Source organism: Diabrotica virgifera, chromosome 5 (genome assembly GCF_917563875.1).
Source record: "Diabrotica virgifera virgifera chromosome 5, PGI_DIABVI_V3a".
NCBI lineage: Eukaryota > Metazoa > Arthropoda > Insecta > Coleoptera > Chrysomelidae > Diabrotica > Diabrotica virgifera.
In genome coordinates, this window is record NC_065447.1 from 163675407 (window position 1) to 163692059 (window position 16653).

The following is a 16653-nucleotide window of genomic DNA, read 5'->3' on the forward strand; positions in this document are numbered from 1 at the left end:
TTTCGTAACCTTAAAAATAATAATTTAAATATGAGTTTTCAAGCCTCGATAATGAGTATTTTCGCATTAATGTATGTAACCTGAAAACTATTAACTTTCGAGAAAAATTATAAGAAACCTTTTTTGTTTAACATAACCAAAAGAAAACAAAAAATATGTTTTCTGGGACAAAAAAAGTTGTTTAAAAAATGTCAAAGAATAGCTGACCAAAAATTTCTCCCGGTTCCCTTCTGATGTGTTTAACTCTGTAGTGGTACGGTGAAATTAAGTTACGTAAGTTGTCTAGTGGGGCCTCCGCGGACCCCACACTAAACTAAACTCCTGGACAAAATTAACGCACCACTCATATTTTTCTCAATAATCTTTATTTATTGATAATTTACTGTGCGACAAGTTGCCTATGGACCTTGTTTGACACTGACATTTGTTATGTAAGCTAATAATAGTCTTATTTTAACAATAATTTGTATTCAACTTCGTTCTAGACTAAAAGTGAGTTAAACTTTTCATAAAAAGTGCCGATTAAAGCAAAGTGAGAAAACAGCTTTTTATTGTGATATTTTTCATCACATGCATGTTTGGAAGTTCATTTTCATAAAAATCAAATAAAAAAATGAACCGCCAAAGAAATTTGTCAATGGAGGAGACAGTGTGAGCATCGACAGTGGAGGAGACAGTGCGAGGAAAACATCATTCCAGCATCAGTCGCAAGGTGAGGCGATATAATGAAACAGGGTCGTACGATCCAAGACCAAGGAAAAGACGAAAACGTTGCACTAATCAAATTGATGATCGTTTTTTGAGACAACGTGCTCTCAGAGATGGGAGAGTCACCAGTAATTTGCTGAAAAATGAACTAGCAGATGTTCAAAATGTCGCGATATCATCTTGAACAGTTAGAAGACGTTTACATAAAGCAGAATTGAGCAACAGGAAACCGGCCAAAAAACCCTTGCTTACCAGAGAACACAGGGTTCAGAGATTGAATTTTGCAAGATTGCATCAAAATTGGACCATCGATGATTTGAAACGAGTTCTTTTCTCCGATGAGACTAGAGTAAACCTAAAAGCTCCAGATGGTCGTGAGCTTGTCTGGCAAAGGGGAGGAGAAAGGTTTGCCAGCTGAAATATCTCTCCTAAAGTACCTTTTGATGGTGGCTCTAAAATGTTTTAGGGGGGAATTTGTTTTGAAGCTCGTATGGAGTTGGTTCCCATACGTACGAGGTCTATGAATGCCCATTATTACTTAGACAACATTATTGTCGAACATGTAATGCCTTTTGCTCCGTTTCTTGGACTTAATTTTTTATTAGTGAAATTTAATAAAAAAATTTTCTTCTTGATAAAAGGTATATTAGTTTAAAAAGCCCTAAAGGGCTACAAACATATGAACAAAACGTTTTCGCTCTGTAACAAGAGCATCATCAGTGTTACAAGAACATGGTCAGTTAACCAAAAAATACAAAGGTCAAAGCCTTTCAAAAAACAGACAAAAGTCTTATGTAAAAGATAACATCGTAAAATCCAAAGGATGGATAAAATTCCTAAGGATATATCACTATGGCAACATATGACTCCCACACGTTGTAAGTGGGTCATCAACGTGTGGGAGTCATATGTTGCCATAGGGTTATATCCTTAGGAATTTTATCCATCCTTTGGATTTTACGATGTTATCTTTTATATAAGACTTCTGTCTGTTTTTTGAAAGACTTTGACCTTTGTATTTTTTGGTTGGCTCACCATGTTCTTGTAACACTGATGATGCTCTTGTTACAGAGCGAAAACGTTTTGTTCATATGTTTGTAGCCCTTTAGGGCTTTTTAAACTAATATACCTTTTATCAAGAAGAAAATTTTTTATTAAATTTCACTTGTAATTAATGGTATACAGCCAACTACAGGAAGTTTTTCCTTGTGGATTGTTAATTTTTTATTCACGCAAGACAACGCTCATCCTCGTGTGGCTCGACAGGTTAGTGGCTACCTAAATGATGTTGATATTCCATTATTAGAGTGGCCTCCTAACAGTCCGGACATGAATCCTATAGAGCATCTATGGGACTATCTAAAAAAAAAGTCGTAGTCCCCCATTGCCAATCACAATCAACTCATTGATGCCGTTATTGAAGAATGAGAGAATATTCCGCAAGCTTTTGTTGAACATTTGATATCAAGCATGCCTCGACACATAAATGCAGTCATAAGAAGTAGAGGAGGGCCTACACGGTATTAGTGTTGACCCAGATGCATTTTATTGTGTTACTTTACTGATTTTTTTCTTTTTGCAATTTGGGGTTATGCTAGCCTATTTACGCATTTCCGGCAAAAACAAATTTTTAAAGAAACAATAAGGCAAATTAAGGTCATGATAAAGTCATGTTAGACTTATTTGTAGGTGTTTATTATTATTTCAATGTATACTGTGACTTTTGATCAAACATTCTATACCTACATACATTTAGACTAAAAAACATATATACTTAACTGCATAGTATAGAATTTGTTGAAACTTTATTATATAATCCAAATTCTAATCTTTGCTTTATTACGCCCCTAAAATTATGTCACATTTAATACACGATTTTGGCCTTCTTAAAAAATCTATCTCAAAAAATGAGTGACAATTCCTAAAAAAAATATTTGTCAATGTTACATATATTTCAAAAACGATAGCTTTTTCAATTATAATAGTTCATAATTAAGTCCAAATTAATATTTGGGACTTTTTTGTACAATATTAATTCTCGATGTGTCTGGCGTAAAAGCTAAACTTAGCTTTAGTAAGTGTAGTCTTTTTAAATAAACCAATTAGGAAAAAGAAGTAATTTATTCTACAACCAAGAGACGGAGAAAACGGTTTGGGAATTAATACCAAAGCGATACTTCTTCATTTGGCCTACATCGAGCCGGATTTTTGACCAGCATAAAACTTATGGAAAGTTCTTCAAGATTATTCGCCGACACAACAGCAAAAGGATATACTGGGTGAGATAAGTCCATTTATATACCCTTTGTTTCATTATTCTATTCGGCTACCAGTTATTCAAAGACATTAAAATCATTAAATTCTGTGATTCAAAGACATTTTCGTGTTCCAATATCTTTAATAAAAATGAATGAGTTCAAAAAATACAGAAAAATTGCTAAGTCTTCTCTTACTCGTATGTATAACTGGTTTATAGCCAAAAAAGACGTAGAATTAGATGTTACCCAGTTCGAGACGCGATTAAGTAGACTTCATTTAATATTTGATGATTATGAAAAAGCACAAAATGAAATCGAATTCCTTGCATCAAATACAGGCAAAGAAGAAAAAGATAGAGAGTTTACAGAAAATCAATATTTCAAACTTGTAAGCGATTTGACCGCTTGTGTTAATAAATTAAAAGCTGCACCTTCTCAGATAAGATCTAGTTCATCCAGTGAGGGTTCTTGTAGTGCTCCAATAGCAGTTCGTCTTCCGGATATAAAAATTTCACAATTCTCAGGTCATATTAGAGACTTTCAATCGTTCATCGAGCTCTTCGATGCGCTCATAGTGAAAAATGAGACATTAACAGATGTCCAAAAACTTGTGTACTTGAAGAGTTATTTAAAAGGCGAAAGCCTTCAACTTATAGATTCACTACCGATAATTAATGAAAATTTTTTAATCGCGTTAAATATTTTAAAGAAGAGATACGAAAACAAATTCGCCATAATAAATTCTTATTTGCAAGCAATTTTTGATTGTAATAATATTTCTAAATGTAAGTCAGACACATTAAGAGAATTAATCACTACAATTCAAAAGAATATTTTGTCACTAAAAAATTTGAATTTAACTTCCGAAAATTTATTTGACTTAACACTTATATTCATTCTAAAAAAGAAGTTAGATTTTCAATCGGCTAAGGCGTATGAATCTGAGAGGAATCACGATGAAATACCTACTTTAAATCATTTCTTAAAATTCTTAGAAAAACGTGCAGTAATTCTGGAAAATGTTGAAATTTCTAGTCCTAAAACTACCAGAAAAAATTTCTCATCTCATTCGACAATGCATGAGGCAACTTCAAATCGCCAATTTCAATTAATTTGTATCTACTGTAACAAGGAGGGCCATAAAATTTACACTTGCTCTGAGTTTAAAGATATATCTCATTCCGCCAAATTGCAATTTATTAGGGCAAAGAATTTATGTATAAATTGTTTTGGTAAACACAATTTGAAAGAGTGTAAATCGTCTAAAAAATGTTCTTTTTGCTCCAAGTCACACAATTCGTTAATGCACATAAAAATCGGCGAAAATCAACATTCTCCGCCAATGACTAGTAGTAAGCGTCATTCACATTCTCTATATAATAATGGTTCAAATTCTCAACCTAATAGCTACGCAGGTAACCATAGCTCTCTAATCTCATCTAATAGTTCTTATTTAGATAATACTGCTCATGTTCAAAATGGTAATAATTCATCTTCTCATCTCGATAGTAATTTAAATCTTCAAACCCGTTCTCGGATATCCAACCAGTACAGGAAAATTCAGGAATAACAAATTTTCAAGGTCCTTCGAGAAATTTTACGGAAAATAACCCTACCGCAAATAATCATTCAGCGAATCACTCTGTTCAGTCAGTAAAAAATAGTCATATTCTTCTGGGTACTGCAAAAGTAACCTTACTTGGTAAAAACGCTAATTTCTGCATAGCGAAAATTCTTTTGGACACAGGATCCCAAAATTCATTTATCGTAGAGAAGCTTGTGAACAAGTTACAATTAGATACGTATAACAAGTCAGTACATATATCAGGAATAGGAGGGAGTGGCTCGACTTGTACTAAAATGTCAGATATAACCATATTTTCCAATTATGATCGTCGAAGAAGTTTTCATTTTTCAGTAGTTGTATTACCCGAGATTACTTGTGCTCTCCCTCAATCAAAAATACTAGTGAAAAAATTAAATATTCCGGAACAATTCTTTCTAGCAGACGACGAATTTTTTAAGCCTTCTGAAATTGACATTCTAATTGGTTTGGATCTTTATTACGATATTGTTTTACCTAACTTCGTCAGACTTGGCAAAAATCTTCCAGTCTTACAAGAGTCTCACTTAGGTTTCGTGGTAGCTGGTACAGTTCCTGATCATTTTACTGTATCCAATATATCTGTTACAGACAGTAGTTCAGAAGTTTTAACTGAATCTAATTCACTTCTTTCCACATTACAATTAGACAGCCGTTTGAAAAAATTCTGGGAAATCGAGGAAATTCCCAATAAATTCTATCTTTCAGAAGCTGATGAGGCATCTGAAAACCTATTCCGTTCTACAACCAAAATTTTACAAAATGGTAGATTTCAAGTAAGTTTGCCGCTGAAATCACCTTCAGAAAATCTAAAGTTAGGAAATTCTTATTACATGGCCAGAAAGCGTTTCATTTCTTTAGAAAATAAATTTAAAACTAATTGCAACTTTTATCAAGACTATAAAAAAGTTATTGATGAATTAATTGAACTTAAACATGCTCATTATGTACCCCTTACTCTGCTAAATGCCAAATCTGAAAATAAATATTTTATTCCGCTCTTAGGTGTAGTTAGAGAATCCAGTTTAACAACGCGTTTGCGCGTTGTCATGGACGCCAGCGCCAAAAGTTCCTCAGGGTATTCCTTAAACGACGTGTGTTTAAAGGGATATCAGGTCCAGCCAGAATTGTATGACATTCTATGTAGATTTAGACTTTTTCCTTTTGTATTCACGGTAGATATTAAAAAAATGTTCCGACAGGTCCTCGTGAACCCGGAACAAACTTTTCTTCAAAACATTTTATGGCGAGAAAACCCTGATGAAGATTTTAAATGTATCCAACTCGATGTTGTAGTTTTTGGAACCAATTCAGCCCCGTTCTTGGCAACAAGGGTTCTTAAAGAAATTGCTTGTCTAAACTTTTTAGAATTTCCTCTTGCGTCTGATGCAATTCTGAATCAATTCTATATGGACGATGGCCTTTGTGGTTCATATAATCACAACGAACTTTTCAATTTATACTCTCAATTAAATACCATCTTAAATAAGCATGGGTTTGAGTTGCATAAATATTGTTCAAATAGTGATTATTTTCTTAAAAATATTTCCAAAGACATTTCGGAAAATCAAAAAGCTGATTATGACATAAACATAGATGAAGTCCCAAGTAAAGTTCTTGGGCTAAAGTGGAGTACAGCAGAAGATACTCTTTGTATTTCCGTGCCTCAAGAAATCGTGCACGGTCCAGTTACCAAAAGAAAAATACTTTCTATCTTAGCTCAATGTTATGATCCGTTAGGCTTGATAAATCCTGTTATAGTAAAAGGTAAGATACTGATGCAAAAATTATGGTTCAAAAAGTTTCATTGGGACACCGTAATAAACGACGCTTGCATTCTTAAAAATTGGCACAATTTTATTGAACATATCCCCTTGCTTTCACAACAAAAAATAGCTAGACAATATTTTCGTCCGAAAACTATTAGCAAAATAGAAATTCATGGCTTTTCTGATGCAAGCATAGAGGCTTATGGTGCTTGCATTTATTTTCGAGTTCTTTATTCTGACAATGATATTTCTTCTACTTTAGTATCTTCAAAATCTAGAGTCGCCCCACTTAAATCAATTACCATTCCAAGGTTAGAACTTTGCGCTATGCTCTTGCTGGCGAAACTTGTAAACAAAATTCTACAAGTCTTCGAAAATAAATTAGAGTATGACTCAATAAATTTGTGGACCGATTCTCAGGTCGCTTTATGTTGGTGCAGGGCACACCCTAGTAAATGGTCAGTGTTCGTATTGCATAGAGTTGCTCAAATTCAAGAACTGACGCAAAATTGTCAGTGGCGATACGTTAAATCAGCTGAAAACAGTGCTGACATTCTATCACGCGGTTTATCAGCCCAAGAAATTCTGGACAACAAGTTGTGGTGGTCCGGTCCTGCTTTTCTTCTTAGTCATTCTTTAGAATTCTCTGATGAACCCCCAATAGCTGATCAGCTAATTACAGAGCACAGAAAAACTCGTTCCAATATACTCACAAACGTCAACTCAAAACCTCCTTGGGAACAATTATTTCAAAAATTTTCTTCTTTTTCTCGATTACGTCGTACTATCGCATATGTACTCAGATTTGTCAGTTGTTTAAAAGGAAACAAACAATCTGATCCCCTCACTGTTGAAGAATTGGACCAAGCTCTATATTTTATAGTTCGGCAAGTTCAGCTAACCAATTTTTCTAAAGAAATTTCCGAACTTTCTGCAAACCAGCAACTATCAAATAAACAATTATTATCTTTAAATCCATTTCTCGATGAATTATCAATGCTGAGGATCGGCGGACGGCTTTGTAACGCCTTCATTCCCTACCAACAGAAACATCCCTTGCTTTTGCCACCCCATAATCATACGACCTCCCTCATACTAGAGTACGAACATAGGCGGCTCGGGCATGCTGGTGCTCAAACCGTTCTGAGCAATATTCGTTTACGTTTTTGGCCCCTTAATGGGCTCAGAGAGATCAAAAAAATCATTCGAAATTGCAATATGTGTTTTCGATTCAATAATCAAGTCTGCCAACAGATTATGGCAAGTTTGCCCTCTGATCGTGTAAATGTTTCTAGACCATTTCAGAAAGTTGGAATTGATTTCGGAGGATTCTTTCAAATAAAATCCTCAAGGCTTCGTAAATCTCCATTCATAAAATCATACATTGCGGTTTTTGTTTGCATGGTCACCAAGGCAGTTCACATAGAGCTAGTTCTTGGACTGTCTACTGACTCCTTTCTGAACGCTTTAAAACGTTTTGTCTCGAGAAGAGGAAATCCGTCAGTGATCTATAGTGACAACGCCACCAATTTTTTAGGTGCAAAAAATGTCCTACATGAGTTGTATCAATTTTTCAAAACTAATAATAATGTAAATATTATCTGTGACTTTCTTTCACAAAATGAGACCAAGTGGAAATTCATTCCACCTCAATCTCCGCATTGGGGTGGAATCTGGGAATCCGCCATCAAAAGCGCAAAATTTCATATCAAGAGATTGGTGGGTAATGCTTTGTTCACTTCAGAAGAGTTTAACAGTATTCTTTGTCAAATCGAGGCTATACTAAATTCTCGGCCCTTAGGTCCAGTTTCTAATGACCCTACAGATTTAACCTGCCTTACACCGGGACACTTTCTGATAGGGTCTCCTCTCACCGCTTATCCTGAAAAGGATCTTTTACATTTAAACGAACATAGACTTTCCACCTTCCAGCAGATTTCTAAAATTCAACAAGTTTTTTGGAAACGTTGGTCGGTTGATTACTTAAATCGCCTTCAGAACCGGCCTAAATGGGCTGAAGAATATTCTAACCTGCAAGTAAATAAACTAGTTTTACTCAAGGAAGATAATGTACCTCCAATGATGTGGCCGTTGGCGCGCATCATTGAAGTATATCCTGGTAAGGATGGCAAAGTCCGTGTGGTTAAGCTCCGTACGGCTTCCGGAGAGTTTATCCGATCCATTTCAAAGCTTTCTTTATTACCAAATCAAACTCAACCTTAAAACGACCAACATGCTTATTTCTAGTTTTGTTACATTCTTCCTAACACTTTGTTTTTTTTCTGTTTCTGTTACTGTGTAATTTAGTTGAAGCAGGGATGCTTCAACGCGGGGGAGAATGTTGAAACTTTATTATATAATCCAAATTCTAATCTTTGCTTTATTACGCCCCTAAAATTATGTCACATTTAATACACGATTTTGGCCTTCTTAAAAAATCTATCTCAAAAAATGAGTGACAATTCCTAAAAAAAATATTTGTCAATGTTACATATATTTCAAAAACGATAGCTTTTTCAATTATAATAGTTCATAATTAAGTCCAAATTAATATTTGGGACTTTTTTGTACAATATTAATTCTCGATGTGTCTGGCGTAAAAGCTAAACTTAGCTTTAGTAAGTGTAGTCTTTTTAAATAAACCAATTAGGAAAAAGAAGTAATTTATTCTACAACCAAGAGACGGAGAAAACGGTTTGGGAATTAATACCAAAGCGATATTTTCTTCAGAATTGTTTAGAAACATTTGGACAATTTGGAGCAAACTACACTCACCGGCACAAAATTCCGCCACCCAAAATTTTTGATTGATTTTGACAATCTATAACTTTATTATTTGTACTCGGATTCTCAAGATTCTTACATCAGTTCAGTGGCGGTTTCTCCATTGGTTCACTTGTGCAGTGAACACCCAATAAAAGTTAATTAAAATACAGTTTTTTAAATCTCATAAATATTAAAATAAAATTTTTAAAATGGCCAGTGGCGGAACAATCCGAAAGGAAACCAATAGAAGGAACGAATATAGTAGCGACGAACAATATAACAATAAAAAATATAAAAGGGATGAATTGTATTTTGAAAAGAGTAATATAACGAGACAAACACTGCATAAAAGCAACGATACAAATGAAGAGATGATAAAAATGATGCGGGAAGTTATGTGGAAAAATGATGAAATGATGGCAGAAATAAGAACCATACGGAAAGACCAAAAGGAAACGATGGAATATATTAAAGAGCTAAAAGAAAAAAACAAAAAATTAGAAGAAGGTTTGAAAATGGCAAACAAAAGAATAGAACAATTGGAAAAAGAAAGACGGAGAAATAATATAGTATTAAAGGGCCTAACACTGGATCCTAACGACAGAAAACCATTAAAGGAGTCAGTAGAACACTTCATGGGAAGAAATCTGAAATTACAGGTCAAACTGAGAGGAGCGGTGAAGTTCGGAGACCAAATTTTTGTAGCAGAAATGGAAAACCTAACGGATAAGCTAAGTGTACTAAAAAACAAAGGAAAACTGAAGAATCTACAGGGACAAAAGGTGTATATAGAATCAGATTTAACAAGAAAGGAAAGGGAAATACAAGCAAAAATTAGGAAAATGGCGAAAGAAGAAAAAGACAAAGGTAATACTACGAAGATAGGATATATGAAACTGGAGATTAATGGGAAGGAGTGGAAATGGGACCATAATAATGAGAAAATTATACAAATTCACAGAAACATCGTGGAAAGGACTCCAAAAAAGTAATAGAAAAAAAATGAGACCGGACACACAACAATGACGACCAAGGCAATGAATGGGACAAGCGATAGGGAAAAAGATGATGCACAGGACAACAAGGATGAAAATAAAAAGAAGGGGAAAGCTAGATTACAGAAAAAAGGAAAGAACTGGTAGAAGAAATCATAAAACAAAAAATAGAAATACTAGGAATAACGGAAACGAAGATGAAAGGAAAAGGTCTTAAGAAAATACACAAAGGATATTGGTTACTTTGGGTAGGAGCGGATACAAAAGAGAGAGCAGAAGAAGGAGTCGGGATAATAATTGCACCGAATAGACTACAACACGTTATAGAAGAAACATATGTTAACCAGAGAATATTATCGGTGAAAATGAAACTGATGGACGAAGAAATATGGACAATAATAACAGCCTACGGAGTAAATGAAGATGCAAGAAAGGAAGAGAAAGATAAATTTTTCGAGGAGCTCCAAATGCAAATTGATAATGGGGAAGAAAACATAATTGTAATGGGAGATCTAAACGATAGAGTCGGAAACAACAACAGCGGAATAGAGGAGTTCATGGGAAAAGAAGGAGAAGAAATACTAAACAGAAATGGTGAAAGAATAATAGAAATATGTATGAAGAACAAACTAGTTATAACAAATACAAAATTTAAACATAAAGAAGTATACAAATACACGAAAGTACAAGACAGCAGAAACGAAAAATCAATCATAGATTACTTTTTGGTAAGCAGCAACAAATGGAAAAGAGTACAGAATACGAAAGTGAAAAGAGGCTCAGAGATTGGCAGTGACCACCATCTAGCAATAATGAGAATGAGAACAACAGAAGAAAAAGAAGAAAAGAGAAGAAAGGTAGTAAACGAAAAAATAAGAAGTTACAAATTAAAAGAGGAAAGATATAAGAAGAAATTCCAAGAAAAATTAGATAATACTCTGAAAGGTAGGGCAAAAAACACAAATATAGAAGAAAAATGGGAATATCTAAAAACCAGCATAATCAAAGAAGCTGAGGAAACTTGTGGGAAAGCAAAAATAACAAATACTAACATGAGGAGAACGGAATAGTGGACGGAAGAAATACGAGAGAAAATAAAGAACAAAAAAGACAAATGAAAGAGATACCTAAGCACAAAACACCCGGAAGATTACGAGGCATATAAAGGAAAAAGGTTAAAATAGCGGTGAAAGCAGGAAAGGAAAGGTCATGGGAGAGATTTGGACAAAAAATTATAGGGAAAACCAAAAACTCTTCTACTGCGCATTAAAACAACTCAGACAAAAGAAAGAGCACACGATGCCGAATATAAAAGACAAGAATGTAAACGGACTAACAGAAGAAAAACAAAGGAAAGAAGTCGAGAAGAAGGGATTGACATTGGAAAGTGCAAGAAACCTAACGCAAGCTCGGAAAGCATGGAGACGACAATGCCAAACTCAACTCCACTAGCCTTACACCCAAAGGTAGAAAGGGTTAGGACTAAGTAAGTAAGTAAGTATTAAAATATTTTTTTTAATCTCATAGAATCAATAAAATATAACTTTATTTATTAATCATATTTATTTGCTCTACGCCGCTAGATGCACGTGACAAGTGCAGATACTTGTGCTCTGATGCAGAATTCAAATTGAACCAGCCAGTACTAACCTACGCCTGTATTAGAAAGAGAAATCTTATAATCGGTGAAAAAGCATTTCGCCTATCTAAAACAGTGAGGATTTGTGCAGTGCACCCAGAGACCAGTGGTGCGTTTCGGTTCACAGTTTGGAATTTTCTGTTGTGGGTTCTAGTTAAATACGGTTAAATCTTAAATACAATATTAATAGTTTTATGATGGAGCCTTATTCAGTGGGTTTTATAAAAGAAAATGCAAATAGTTTTGAAAATCGACTTCTTATAAAAAAGAATGGTCCACCTCGGCCGGAGACAAACTTGGTACAAGAATGTGCCATAAAAAACAAAAAGTTTAAACGTTGCTTTAAAGTTTAACAATATAAAAAACCTCGTGGTTGTGCGGGTGTGATAAACTACATTCTTTGTTTTGTTTTCCATGTTTAGTACTTTCGAAAAATTCTTCCCAAATTCATTTAAAAAATAAATTGCAACTCTCAGATATTGGCAATATTGATGTTCGCCAATTATTAGATTCTGGGTATAGGAAATCAATATAAAATAGACTTTAACGACCAAGTTAAAAAAATCGTTACATTTTATCCCGTCTTACGATTGTGTAAAATTTTGTAATTATTCATAATTAAGAGTTGGCGCAATGATACGAAATGACCGTTAAATTGAGACGAATCTATTCATGTAAGTTTTATTGAATTTGAGTGCCATTATATATTCCATAAGATGTGTGCGGTGCCCTTTAGACAAAAAAGGGCAAGGCCCCAAAAATTTTTCGCCTGTGCCGCAATTGCCCGCGGCTTTTATTCACCGTTTCTATAATTACATTCCTTAATTGAACACCCATTTTAAATTACCACTAGCCGCCACTGCATCAGTTTGTAGGTTTATATATTTGTACATGTATTGGTGTCGTTTGTTATTATTCCGGTAACAAAAAATTTTTTCTTACCTGTCATTATACAGGGGTGAATGGAAGCGTTGCTTTTTCTCCTAACTTTAAAAAATTCTGTGGAAAAATTGGAGGGCTAATTTTGTTTCATACTTCTTTTGTATTATCCTGGAGGTATCACTAAGGTTTTGTTTTTTGAGTTATCCGAATATCTCTTTTCTTGTAAGAGCTGTAAATAAAAACACTGATTTGAAGGTTTATTTAATTAAACATACCAAATGCACTAAAATTAACAACAAAATAAAACAATTCAATAGCGGGTATGTCCACCTCTTGCAGCAATGACTGCTCGCAATCTGTTTAGCATCGAATAAAGATGTATTATCCTTCCCTGGGGAATAGCCCTACCAGGGCCATAACTGTACCAAATTTTCTGGAGACCTAGGATGACGGCGAATAGCTTTTTTTTAATTCATCCCATAAATGGTCAATAGAATTGAGATCTGAGCTGCATACGGGCCATTTTAATCTTATCAATCTAACCTCTATTTTATGAGTCAATCAGTGTTTTTATTTACAAAAAATGGTACAGCTCTTACATGAAAAGAGATATCCGGATAATTCAAAAAACAAAATTTTAGTAATTCCTCCGAGATAATATGACAGGACTATGAAACAAAATCAGCTATTCCATTTTTCCACAGAATTTTTTTAAGTTAGGAGAAAATACAACGCTTCCATTCACCCCTGTATAACGCCATGCAAGCAAAATTTGTTTGTTACCGGAATAATACGAAACTATATCAATTACATGTACCTACAAACTGGTGCAAGAATCTTGAAAATCGGAGGACAAATAATAAAGTTATAACTTAATCAACAATTTTGGGAGGCGCAATTTTGTGCCGGTGAGTGTATATTGGTGGTATCTTAATTTTCTGGCCGGTTTAGATTCAACAGAGGGTGAAGGAACTGGAGTACGACCGAGTTTTATAAAAAAAAATTATACTACACGTATATAAACTGCTCGTCAAAAGTTAGGGATATAGAAAATTCTGCTGAATTTTTATAGTATATTTTTTCGTGAACAGATTAACGGATTCCGCTAATTTTTTTTATTATTTTAGACTTTTCTTTAGTATTTACACAGTTATGCAAAGGTTTACTCAATTTTTTTTTGTACTTTTACCGGGCGGAAGAAAAGAAATGTTTTTCTTATGTTAAGTTTGAGACGCCCTGTAGGGAGGACGAGGTACAAATGGGAGTATATATCGAAATCGTATTGTAGTCTTATGTTTTGTGAACATTTTGTTTTTTGAATGTCCCTGATATCTTTAGAAATAAAAAAAAAGAATGTGTGTGTACTTTGTACGCACGTAAGAAGTTATACTTCTGTATTATGATTTCAACAAAATCAATATATCTACTCTAAACAGTTTTTTGTATTGTATTAAAATATTAAATTAATTTTAGAAAGAACTAAAAGAATACCAAAAAAAATATGCATTGTCCGGGATTCGAACATGGGACCTTCCGATCTCTAGGCGAATGCTCTATCGACGAGCTACCGAGGTTACCCCTACGTACGATTATTTCTCGGTCATAATAATGACAATCGCGGTGACACATAGATAATTGAATAAACATTTTCAATAATATTTATTACCGTACTCCCAAAGACACAAAAATTATAATAAATATATTTACTAAAAACATATAATATATGTTATTATATATTATATAATAATATATTTATTTCACGCACACCTTAGTTGCGCTACATAATTTAAAAGATTTAGCGACTAACACCATACTGTCGTTGTGCGCATGCGCCGGAAATGTTAAAATTTCATCCTCAATCGCGCCTAAAGAAGTATAACTTCAAAAAATAGACGGTTTTGTAATTTAACATGTGTTTTAACCGAAACAAAAGTTTGAGACACCTTGTAGGGAGATAAAGGCACAAAGGTGAGTATACCTCGATATTTTGTTTTAGTCTCACATTTTGTGAATATTTTATTTTTTTAATTTCTCTGATGTCTTTAATAACAAAGAAACTAGACGATATTACTCTTTAATATATGTTTTAACTGACGACATGCGTCACATCACACATGTGAAACATAGAAAAACATATTAAAGAGTAATACCGTCTAGTTTCTTTGTTATTAAAGATATCAGAGAAATTAAAAAAATAAAATATTCAAAAAATATGAGACTACAACATAATATCGGGGTATACTCACCTTTGTGCATTTTTCTCCCTACAAGGTGTCTCAAACTTTTGTTTCGGTTAAAACACATGGTAAATTACAAAACCGTCTATTTTTTTGTTTCTAAAGATATCAGGGACATTTAAACAACAGCTTGTTCACAAAACATAAGACTACAATATTATTCTGATGTTTACTCACATTTGTACCTCGTTCTTCCTACAGGGTGTCTCAAACTTAACACAAGAAAAACATATTTTTTCTTCCACCCGGTATAAGTACAAAAAATAAGTTTGAGTAAAGCTTTGCACAACTGCAAAGCAACTGAAAATCAGCAGAATTTTCTATATACCTAACTTTTGACGAGCAATTTACATTTAGACTACACAACATATATACATAACTACATAGTATAGAATTGTTTAGAAACATTTGGAGCAACTATATTTCTGTGAAAGGTGCATATGTGATTTCGGCATTTTTCACACGCTTGCTTAGTTTTTTTATCAGCTTGTCTTGGACAAAGGTGGCATCGTAATTTTCTGACCGGTTTTGGTTCAACGGAGAGTGAAGTAAGTGGAGTACCACCGATTTTTTTATTATATCTCTTAATTCACGATTAAGTGGTCGGTGGATAAAATACTTACATTAACGGTACAGTGGGGTCTTTTGAGTTTTTTATTAATTAGTAGCAAAACTACAAAGAGGTTAACGAGGACATTTTTGAACAGGAATCCGCAAAGAATCCGAATTAGAAACATTTTTCATTCGGGAGCGGCTTCACAACATGGACTAAATTAAGTATGAGCCAGCTCACTGAACACCGTGTATTTTTCTTGTGTGTGCTTTTAGAATCATATCAATGCCAGATTCATAGACGCCTATACCCATGGGCAGGGGGCGCGTGGCCCCCATGATCTTTTCGGGTGTTTTAAACTATATATTGTCATCCACAGTATACAAAATGTAGTATTCAACATATTCACGTCTGCCCCCCCCCCCCCCACCTCCTACAGTACACTAATGTGCTGTAGAAGATTGTTTACACTTGAATTAAAAAATAACACAACTTACAAATTGTTTTAAAAAGTAATTATATTCTTAATGTTTTAGACATGAGTGAAGCTTTGAGTAACTGCTTTGAAGAACCATTTATAGTAAGGCATCCTGGAGGTCACTACTTGCCTGCTTCAGCTCCACAGAAAAGTGATTATCAGAAATTTATAAAGCTTCAACTTCTTAAAAAACAATGTAATAACTTAACATTCAATGCGGTTTAAATAAATTGTAAAAGTAATATAATATTTATTACAAATGTAGTTTATGCTCATGACTTATGACCTAGGTACTCAAAAGGTAATCTACCCTTCTAATAACCACTGCAATATATGTATTGGTTTAAAAGTAGCTTTACATCTAGGCCAAGCGAGTCTCGTGCTATCAACAGAAGAAATATATCAAACATTAACTTTAGATATTTCACTTGGCAATTTTAGTCCAGGATTAAATATATTTCAAATATAAATATAAACCAAAAATGATTATATCCTATAAATAACATCATCATCATCAATGGCGTTACAACTTTTCGTGAGTCTTTGCCGCGTTTACTATTGCCTTCCATGTTTGTCGATCATGTGCCACTAATTCCCATTGTCGCACTCCCATTTTCTCTAGATCTTCTTTGACTGCATCTTTCCACCTTTTTCTAGGCCGCCCTACAGACCTTCTTCCATCTGGCCTTTCCCAGACATCTTGTTTATAAGAGGATTGTCGTTACTGCGTATCACATGCCCTCCCGCTTGAGTATGGCAGGCAGG

At 34.1% G+C, this 16653-nt stretch overlaps 1 protein-coding gene across 1 annotated transcript in view; it reads left to right on the forward strand.

Annotated features, from left to right (window-relative positions):
• The window catches only part of LOC114334974 (esterase AGAP003155), a 40965-nt gene extending 24813 nt beyond the window's left edge, over window positions 1–16152 (forward strand). Inside the window, exon 4 of the mRNA XM_028285109.2 lies at window positions 15947–16152. Coding sequence (XP_028140910.1) covers window positions 15947–16113 — 167 coding nt within the window. The 3' untranslated portion in view covers window positions 16114–16152. The remainder of the gene's footprint in view (window positions 1–15946) is intronic.
• Window positions 16153–16653: the final 501 nt, after the last annotated feature.